The sequence below is a fragment of the Epinephelus moara genome, chromosome 16, assembly GCF_006386435.1.
Source record: "Epinephelus moara isolate mb chromosome 16, YSFRI_EMoa_1.0, whole genome shotgun sequence".
Classification (NCBI taxonomy): Eukaryota; Metazoa; Chordata; class Actinopteri; order Perciformes; family Serranidae; genus Epinephelus; species Epinephelus moara.
In genome coordinates, this window is record NC_065521.1 from 47217172 (window position 1) to 47228470 (window position 11299).

The window sequence follows — 11299 nt, forward strand, 5'->3', positions numbered from 1 at the left end:
TGTTCTGTACGACATCTATTGCACGTCTGTCCGTCCTGGAAGAGGGATCCCTCCTCAGTTGCTCTTCCTGAGGTTTCTACCGTTTTTTTTCCCCGTTAAAGGGTTTTTTTTGGGGAGTTTTTCCTTATCCGCAGGGGGGGCCATAATGGCAGGGGGATGTCGTATGCTGTAAAGCCCTGTGAGGCAAATTGTGATTTGTGATATTGGGCTTTATAAATAAAATTGATTGATTGATTGATTGATCATTTACACACTAAACACATGATTTTAACAGGATTTGAAATTATTGAGTTTATTTCAGTGACTGCTGACAGTGGTGCTGCTTTTACTCTCCAATCCATCACTGCAGCTCAGAATAACATGAGACACCTGTGTGATGATAAAACAGATCATAATTTATTAGTAATATAATCCTCACACTGTTAATCAGCTCCTGTTATTATAAATGTCACATGTCAATCAGACAGACCTCATCAGTCATTAACTACTTCTCTATTCTTTACTTCAGCAGCAGAAACAGTCTGTTTCTTTAACAGTTTATGACATTTGAAACAAAACTTTTTAATAAATCAGGTTCACAGTCGTGAACTTTAAACATTTTCTCACATCGTTCACACAATCACCAAAATCTGTGTCTTTTCAGGAACCAACCTGCAGTGGACGACGATTGGTCCAGGACTGAGGGCGGGAGTTGTGATTGGCTGAGAGCCCAGTGGTAGGAAGGACTTGCTGTATGTCTCCACCTCCTCCACCATTCTCAGAAGAGGAGCAGTGCATTGTGGGATGTGGTGGTCAGGCCAAGAAGTAAACCAGTAGTGTCTGATGGGACGACGCTCAGAACACAGCTACACACACACACACACACACACAGTTGCATAACTAAGAATCATCTTTACATTACGGTACAATAGTATAATATATTTTATTGTCCCCATAGGGAAATTTGTTTTGGACTCATATGCCGCGCACAACATGCCTTCACAGTGTGATAAAACAAGCTACATAATAAACTGCACATATCCCACATTGCACATTACAAGATATACATACAAATACATAACACATATTGCACATACCCTGTGGTAAAAAAACACATGGTATGTACGCCATGAGACTATTGGATAATCCCTGCAGCCTCAAACAGCACTATTTAAAAAGTTTAATGGAGGTAGGAACAAATTAATTTTCAAAATCGATCAAGTTTGCAGTGGGGAACTCTATATCATCTGCCAGAGGGCAAGAGCTGATATTCTACGTGCAGTATATGTGATGGGTCGGTCAGTATCCTCTGAGCTTGCCAAAAAAAAAGATTGCTCTTAAATTGACTGGAGGGACTGGTATTTGGTTCTCCCATCACCTTCATGGCTGTTTGTACCAGATGGGCCAGCATAGTTTTAAGTTGTACAGTAAGGTTTCCAAACCATGCTGACATGCCATATCTGATCACACTTTCTAATACAGCCAATAAACCCTTAAACCCTGTCATGTTGTAACAATTCAAAGTGACCAGCAGACGGAGCTGCAGCTCTTCTTGATTCACCTGTACAGGTAAGATGGAGTGTTGCAGGTTAACAGAAGTCATGTTGTTGTTTTTGATGTCACAGCATCTGTGTGATTGATGGATGAACAGTGTCATTTCCTCCAGAGCGCAGCAGCGTTATCTCTGATTCATGTTGATAACATTTCCTGTGCTGTGGAAACTCTGATGTGTTTGAACATGTTTAATCTATTATGATGAAATCAAATGTCAGTGAACCTTGACAAGAACTGACAATGTTCATTTTTATTTAGACTTTTTACAGAGAAGTTCTAAAACTAGAAAATACTTTGATTAATTAATAACACCAGTAAAAGTCCTGGATCCAAGATCTTATTTAAATAAAAACACAAAAGTATTGGCATCAAATTTTACTTTTTTATTAGTACCAAAAGTAAAAGTACTCATTACACAGAATGGCAGATTTCAGAATAAATAATATGAACTAATAATGATAATATTTACTGTATTCAGTTATCATAATTATTGATGCATGAATGTGTTGATCTGTTTAATGCTGCAGCTCATTGTAATGACTTTATATACTGATTTGAATTTCCCCTCATGGATTAGTTTTATTCTAACTGATAACTACACTCCCCGCCCTTTGGTTGTATGATTCTGCCCACCAGTGCGCCCTTTGGTTGTATGACTCCGCCCACCAGCCCGCCCTTTGGTTGTATGACTCCACCCACCAGTCCAGTGTCTCTGACAGTCTCCATCCATGTCAGTGAAAACATGGATGCTTCACACACAGAAGATCTATACAATCAGCACAGTTTCAAGATTAGAGTCACCAATTCAGTATCTGACCAAATGTCTCCCCTTCTGTTCCAGAGATATGACGTTAAAACATGATGATGTCACAGTCAAGATGACCTTTGACCTTTTGACCTTCATTATTTTATCCTGTTAGACATTTGTGTCAAGTTTGGTCAGAATTAGTGAATGCATGACTGACCTTTCACCTTTGACCACAAATTCTAATCAGTTCTTTGTTTGTTTTAGCTTCTCTGCACTGGCTCCCTGTAAAATCCAGAATTGAATTCAAAATCCTACTCTTAACTTATAAAGCTCTAAATGGTCAAGCTCCGTCATATCTTAGAGAGCTCATAGTGCCTTATTATCCCACCAGAACTCTGCGCTCTGAGAATGCGGGGTTACTCGTGGTCCCTAAAGTCTCCAAAAGTAGATCAGGAGCCNACTGTCTCTCAGGTTAACTTATATCACAGCGGTGCCTGGACAGCGTGACGTGTGTAGTTGTGCTGCTGCCGTGGTCCTGCCAGATGCCTCCTGCTGCTGCTGTTATCATGAGTCATACTTCTACTGTTATACACATATGATTATTGTCACATATGTATACTATCAGATATTAATATATACTTTCAACATATTGTACCACAGTAGCCAGAACTATAATTATAATATTATTACTTACATTAATGCTGTTGTAAGCTACTGTCGTTACCGTCTGTCCTGCATCTCTCTCTGACTCTCTCTCTCTCTCTGTCTCATTGTGTTATATGGATTACTGTTAATTTATTATGCTGATCTGTTCTGTACGACATCTATTGCACGTATGTCCGTCCTGGAAGAGGGATCCCTCCTCAGTTGTTATTCCTGAGCTTTCTACCGTTTTTTTTCCCTGGTTAAAGGATTTTTTTGGGGAGTTTTTCCTGATGAGCTGTGAGGGTCCTAAGGACAGAAGGATGTCGTATGCTGTAAAGCCCTGCGAGGCAAATTGTGATTTGTGATATTGGGCTTTATAAATAANGGTTAAAGGATTTTTTTGGGGAGTTTTTCCTGATCAGCTGTGAGGGTCATAAGGACAGAAGGATGTCGTATGCTGTAAAGCCCTGCGAGGCAAATTGTGATTTGTGATATTGGGCTGTAAAGCCCTGCGAGGCAAATTGTGATTTGTGATATTGGGCTTTATAAATAAAATTGAATTTAAATTGTTAAGTATGAGCGGACGTTATTGCTAAATTCCAGGAAACTCCCTCAAGGTGTTCTCTAGAAATCATGTTCATGAGAATGGGACGGACAGATAGACGGACAATCTGAAAACATAAGCGTCAGGCATCAGCCATAAATTCTATTTTATTCCTTTATTATATTTTGTATCATTAATCTGAATCTGAAACTAAAACTAAATCTGTTAAATAATCGTAATTGAGTAAAAAGTTTGACACTTAAAGTTTAAGGAGATGTAAAATGGAAATATTTAAAGTAGACTAAAAGTAGAGTACCTCAAACCTGTACTTTACTTGAGTAAGGTACCTAGTTTATTGTACCTGGATCTCCATGTCAGTGACGGTGAACCCGTCTTTCTCTCGGCTGTCTTTCACTGTAAGGAGGAATCTGCCGAATTGTCCCGTCTCTCCTTCTTCATCCTCCTTCTCCTCTTCCTCCTCCTCCTCCTCCTTTTCCTCCTCCTCCTCCTTCAGCCTGCTCCTCCTCCTCCTCTCCCTCAGCTGGGGCCAGTACAGCTCACACTTCTGGAAAAGACAGACTCTTTCAGGACACGTCAAGAAAAGGAGACCCTGAGGAGGAGTCGTGTGTCCTCACCTCGTTGTTCTCCTTCAGTCTGGTTACCATGACAATGATGCTGCTCCTCTCCTGCCACACCATGTCCCAGAAGTCCCCGACAGTGTGCAGCATCGGCCCCTGGGTGGCAATGTAGGCCCTTGGAGCTCCTCTGTAACCCTGCAGCATAGAGACCAGGTTTTAGGTTTAGGTTTAGGTTTATTTATTTAGCACACATTAACATCAATGGTGCAAGGAGGGAACGAAGCCCGATGGGCTTGTACAAGAGGTCCACCCCTTTCAATAATCACAATCAATTCAGATTTATAATGCTAACAAATAAACTCTGAAAAATAAGGAGAAAATTTACAAAAATAATCAATATTAAATGGGAAAAAAAGAAAAAAAATGGAGACAAAGTACAGAATAATCATTATCAAGTGGAAGACCATGGAAACAAAGTAATCATTGTAGAATCAAAAATTAGGAGACAAGATACATACTGTAAAGAACATCAATGAGGGATTGTCATCATGGAGAAAAGACACTGAATAAAGATGTGAGGCAATGGAGAGGGCAGGAAGTGACTAGATGATTCATGAAAGGATAAGATGTTTTTTAAGCTGCTTTTTAAAGAGTGAGTGGGAAGATATGGATCTTAATGGGGGAGGTAATCCATTCCATAGCATAGGGCCTCTAAGACATGTAAAATTGATGATGTGAGGTGCGGGTAAAGGGTAAATATAGATTATTATTATTACTGTGTCTAGTACGATATGAATGTACATCTAATGAGAAAGTAAAGACATTTTTAAAAGTGTCAGGGAGATCTTGGTTTCTGTAAATAAACTTGTGAATGAACAAACATATCTGATAGATATTCAATTTGTGAATTGGTAAAAATAGAATAATTTATAAAACATGATGCTGATGGAGCATATCTGTTTGAATGTCAGATGAATCTTAAGAACCTCTTCTGAATAATACATAATTTCTTGAAATGGTTGGGATATGAAGCTGCCCAGACCATATTACAGTAGTTCAATATTTACCGGACTGCCATTGAAATCCATCAACCGCCTTCAACTTATTCAAAACACTGCAGCTAGAGTTCTCACAAAAACCCGATGGTATGAGCACATCTCCCCTATTCTGGCCTCATTGCACTGGTTACCAGTGGTGTTCAGAATTGATTTTAAAATTTTGTTGTTTGTTTTTAGGTCACTGAACGGCCTCGCTCCATCTTACATTTCTGATCTCCTTACCCCTTACACCCTTCCTCGCACTCTCAGGTCTGCTGACCAGCTGTTACTTTTGGTCCCCAGATCCAGACTTGTGACTGAAGGTAGCAGGGCATTCGCTGTAAGGGCTCCACAGTTGTGGAATGCACTTCCCTTGGGTATCAAACAAGCTACCTCAGTGTCGTCTTTTAAAACGTTTTTGAAAACTCACTTTTATAGGTTGGCTTTTAACTGACAAGTCTTATCTGACCCATGCTTTTACTGTTTCTTTTATTATTCATTGTCTTATCTCTGTTTATTTTTTGACTGTGTAATACTGGGATGAATTGTGTATTTGTTGTTATGTTTGTGAAGCACTTTGCAAACTTGTTTTTTGAAAAGTGCTATATAAATAAAGTTTATTATATTATAAATAAGGAAACAAAAAGCTATAGTAAAGGGTTAAATGAGCAGAAGGATGAATTAGAGGACACACTCTTCTTAATATGCCCATCATCTTCGTGGACCTTTTGCAAACAAGGTCTATGTGATTTGACCAGTTGAGTTTTTTGTCAACTAATGTTCCCAAAAATTCAGTAGCTTTAACTTGCATAATTTCTGATCCATTAATGAATAATTTTGCTTACTCTCTGGGGTAAGAGTTATTTATGTTGCAAAAGATCATTAAGTTACATTTCTTCACGTTAAGTGTTAATTTATTAAGTTGAAACTATTTAGAAATAGAAGATAATTTTTCTTTCACACAGTCAATCAAATAATTGAAGTCATTATGAGTTGCTGTAAGATTGGTGTCATCAGCAAATAATACAGGAAGAAGAGGTTTGCAAGACATGGCTGAATCATTTATACAAATCAAAAATAATAAAGGGCCCAGGATTGAACCCTGAGGCATCTCATGTATGATTCTGGAATTGGTAAAAGAGTAGCCATTAAGCGACACATATTGTTCTCTGTTTATTAAGTAATTTTTAAAACAGTTCAGGGCAATATCCTCTACTCCATATCTATTTACTTTGGAAATCAGAATACTGTGATTGACAGTATTGAATGCTTTGCTTGGGTCTATAAAGACCCCAAGGGCAAACTTTCTTTTGTCCATGGCAGTTGAAATTATATTAGTTAGCTGGAGTAATGTATGCTCTGTTGAATGTTTTTTTACGGAATCCATACTGGTGAGCATATAGGATGTCGTTTTCAATTAAGTGCTTGGATATTCTTGAATAAACTAATTTCTCCAATAATTTAGAGATGCAGGGCAGGATGGATATACAGTAGGTCATCAGTATCACCTGTTTTTAAAACGGAGATAACTTTAGCAATTTTAAGATCGAGGGGAATAATTCCAGATTGGAGTGATAAAAAAAGAATGTGGGTTAAAGGTTGAATTAAATAATCAATGGTTTCTTTAATCAAAATGCTCTTCATGCCATCGTGCCCTGGGGTTGAATTCTTGAATTCCATGATGATATCATGGACTTCCTGTGTAGTTGGAGGATCAAAGGTATTGAAAGGAGGATATTGCCCCTTAATCAAGTTACAAGGGTTCTCATTGGTATCCAAAATACTCGATGCCAGAACAGAGCCAACATTAACAAAAAAGTTGTTAAAGCCATCAGCTACTTCATTAGGGTTCAAAAAAATCCTCTCTTTCCCATGCATCTCTGTAGGTGCAGCTGCTGCTGATTTCTTACGATTCAACAAAAGATCAATGAGGTTCCAGGTTGACTTGATGTCATTTGAAGCTTGTGTGAATTTATCTGCATAGTATGTTTTTTTTGCTTTCCCTAGATTAGCTATGATTTTGTTTTTATATTTCTTATAGGTTTCTATGTTTAAAGGGTGGGGTTTGTAATAGCTTTCCTATAAAGTTTTTTTTTTTTTTTTTTTTTCAACAGGAGCATTTCTTCAAATCTTCAGTAATCCAAGGTTTCCATTTAGAAGAATTAATTTTAGATTTTGAGCTGATCAAGGGAAAAGATGATTCCACAGCAGAATTAATATGTACTAGGAATAAGTGATAAGCTGCATCAACATCTATTAGCCCGAGAACCTCATCCCAAGAGACGTAACTGTTTTTCTTTTTTTCTTTCTTGAGTCTGTGGGCTTCAACTTTCAAATTCTTCTTCTTTATTTTCTGTTTAAATTTCATATAAACATAAGCTTTGTATTTTACAATGTAAATTGATTAAATTGTATGTTTTATATGTAATGTAATATATTGTATGTAAGGTGTGGACCCCAGGAAGACTGATGATTGCCAAGGCATTCAGCTAATGGGGATCCTTAAACAAATAAACAATTAACCAATCAGCCAATCAATTAGTCAATCAATCAATCATCATCCATCCATCACACATAATGTCACATTATTGGATTTTCTCTCAAAATGTGAGTCAGGGTCTCCCGTGACCCTGTGTCCCTGTAACGCTGTGACCCTGTGACACTGTGACACTATGACCCTTTGTTGCATTGTTAAGAGTTTAGTTTTACACCGTCACGTTCAGATATTGAAATAATCCGTTTTATACTTTATCATTGTGACTATTAAAAATAAACCCAAGTAAAAGACAAAACTACGTCTTGTTCAAAGACAAAGCTTACTTTCTTAAACTTTTCAGGTTCGGGGAGATCGTGAATTACAAACTGCTCCTGATGACTGTTCATCAGTGTGTGAGTGTGTGTGAAGGGTTACTGAGGAGCAGGTGGCACCATGTTCAGCAGCCTCGGCCACCAGTGTGTGAATGGTTACTGAGGAGGAGGTGGCACCATGTTCGGCAGCCTCGGTCACCAGTGTGTGAATGGTTACTGAGGAGCAGGTGGCACCGTGTTCGGCAGCCTCGGTCACCAGTGTGTGAATGGTTACTGAGGAGCAGGTGGCACCGTGTTCGGCAACCTCGGTCACCAGTGTGTGAATGTGACATGTAGTGTAAAAGTTCTTTGAGTGGCCAGACGATTAGAAAGGATCTGTCCATTTACAACTGACTTTGCCTTCAGACAGCTGTTTTTGATGAGACCTGAAGCTCTCTTCAGAGCCAGACTGTTTTCGGTGACTAAACTTTACATGTCTTATTTATACATTTTTCATGTGTTTATTCTTCATAGTTAAAAATATAAAATAACTAACTCTGCATCAAACATTAAAATAAAGACTGTCAGTGAAGTTGACGCAGAAATGAGTCTAATCAACTTTCAGATAATTGCTGTCTTCCTGATGTGTCGTTTGTCAGCTTGTTTTTAACTTTGTCGTGTCCCCTCCACTTTTCAAACCTCACCACATCCTTGACCTGAGAAGACAGGAAGTGAATGATTAAGACGTATCTGCTCATCGCAAACAACCACCGACAGGTCGCCAACAAACTTGTACTTTTATATTTTAAAATTATACCAGTGGAAAAAATCTGAAGCTCCTTATTGTATTAAACACAAACACACACACACACACACACACACACACACCGCTGAGGCTGCAGAGTGTGAGGGATGCGTGGGCTGGTGGGGGGAGGGGGGTTGGGGTTTGGTAGTGAGTCAGGGATGTGTCACTTCCTCCCTCACTTCCTGTGGTTTTCCTGGTTGTCAGACTCCCACGCTGAAAAACTGACGGCTGAGTTTCTGTTTGTTTAACTGTCCAACACACACACACACACACACACACACACACACACACACACGCTCACACACGCTCACTCTGTCAGCTTGTTTTCTTTCGGAAACATATTTTTCTTCGCTGTCAATAAACATCTTTAATCAAGAATTAAATGATAAAGAACTAAAGATGATGATGATGGTGATGATGATGATGATGATGATGATGATGGTGATTAGGGCTGTGATGGTATGTATTTTTTCTCACAACAGTGATGGAGTGACGTATCACCGCAGTATGGTGGTGATACGTCACAGTGATAAACACAATGGTTATTAGATTACGTAGATTACCTGGGCTAACCGTTAGCCGTTAGCGGTGTCTGTAATAACTCAATATACGGTCCTTGAAAAAAATATTTTTTTTCAGTGGATGTCTTAGTTACAACATGATTGAGCTAACTGGAGTAGTTTCATGTCGTAGCCGACAACGGGAGGCTTTTAACAGATGACGTCCTGATGTTAGCTTTGCTGCTAGTGGTAGCTGTCCCTGTCAGCTGCAGCCACTGATGCTTTCTAGACATCGTGATTTCCCAAAACTGAATAAATACCACACATAGCAACACAAAACTGCTTACTCCATCATGTTGTAACGGCTGGGTGGTTGATGCGTACATGCTGATTCGGGTGCTATCAGAGCCGATCCGCGTATCACTATGGCTTAATAATCAACTCAGTCAATAAAAACAGCCCGTCCTGTGTTAGGAGTGTATGTTGCTGACAGAAAGAACGAAAGAAAGAAAGAAAGAAAGAAAGAAAAGGAAAAAAAAGATAGAAAAGCAGCGTACACCTCACATATTTATTTCTCACAGTTGCACACACGTTTGGCTGGCATGCAGAAGCACCGTCTGTGTGTCTGTGTGTCGAGGGTGCGAGCCGCAGCTTCAGCTGCTCAGGTAGAGAGGCTGTGTAGCCGGGTGTGTTTTTTCGCTGATTCGGTTCTGCAGGTTCTCTGCTGCTAAAAGTGAACAAATAAACGTTACAGAAACGCCGAAGCTGGCATTTCTGCACGTGCATTTAAAATAAACATGTTTAAACATTAATTCAAAAAATGAGAGTCAGTTTTAGTCGTTTTAGAAGAGATTTGATACATGAACTAAAGTGTGTTTACGTCCTGTGCGGAGGGATACACTGGTGAGCAACAGCTGCAGCTGGCTCTGGGACAGGTACGCTAGATCACTCGGTAAAAGCAAACAAAGACATGACACGGACGATATTACTCACTCGACTGAAAGCTGTCCATCAGCTCCTGCAGGCCTGGGGCGTTTTTTCCAGTTTATCTTAGTGATGGCTGCAAAGTTTTCACTCCTTGTGATGCACTCTCTGCGGCGGTTTTCCTCTTGATGATATATCTCCCCAACAATGGTAGCACCGAATCCCATTCTGTGCAGCAAAATGATTCCACCTCCGTAGGAATATGTTAACTAGCCCCGCAGCTACACCACCAGTCCTCCCCTGACCTCCGTCTCTCTGCCGCTCCGGAGGATTCAGCCTCTCTTCTCGCCTGCTCAGCATCCAGCATCCATGTGTGGTGATGACCTCTTCACCGCAGTAGGCATCACGTGACTGCGGTATTGTGGTGATGTGGTTATTGTCATAGCCCTAATGGTGATGATGATTATGATGATGATGATGATTTTGGGGAATGCATAATGTCAGTGAGAAGTGTAGAAGGACAGGGTTGTGTGTGTTTGTGAGGATGATCTCATCAAACAAAACGACAAAACGATGCAGAACTATTACTAAAAAATCTGCTGTTCAAACATGAAGTGGAGAAAAACCTCAGATTCTGTCATGAAAGAGACGCCATCAAAGAGATGTCACCAAAGAGACGTCATCAAATAGACGTCATTAAATAGACATCACCAAAGAGACGTCACAAAAGGGACATCATTAAATGGATGTCACCAAAGAGACGTCACCAAAGAGACATCACCAAAGACATGTCATTAAATCGATGTCACCAAAGAGACATCACCACAGACACGTCACCAAAGACATGTCATTAAAGAGACATCACCACAGAGACGTCATCAAAGAGACATCATTAAATGGATGTCACAAAAGGGACATCTGATGACATAGTTTCTCTAGATGGCATTGCTCTGGTCTCTAGTGCCACTGTAAGAAACCTCGGAGTAATATTTGATCAAGATTTGTCTTTTAATTCTCATTGAAGACAAACCTCACGGACTGCATTTTTTCATCTGCATAATATTGCGAAAATTAGGCCTATCCTGACCTGAAAAGATGCAGAAAAATTGGTCCACGCTTTTGTTACCTCAAGGCTGGATTACTGTAACTCTCTATTATCAGGTAGCTCTAGTAAGTCCTTAAAAACTCTCCAGCTAAT

General features: G+C 39.6%; 1 protein-coding gene across 4 annotated transcripts in view; it reads right to left on the reverse strand.

The window, feature by feature from the left end:
- Positions 1–11299, reverse strand: part of LOC126402460 (tyrosine-protein phosphatase non-receptor type 7-like) — a 41189-nt gene that overhangs the window by 11311 nt on the left and 18579 nt on the right. For all 4 annotated transcript variants that reach the window (XM_050064473.1, XM_050064471.1, XM_050064474.1 and 1 more), the window contains 3 exons: positions 4106–4243; positions 3832–4035; positions 652–845 (listed from right to left, as the gene is read on the reverse strand). In XM_050064473.1, coding sequence (XP_049920430.1) covers positions 652–845; positions 3832–4035; positions 4106–4243 — 536 coding nt within the window. The remainder of the gene's footprint in view (positions 1–651; positions 846–3831; positions 4036–4105; positions 4244–11299) is intronic.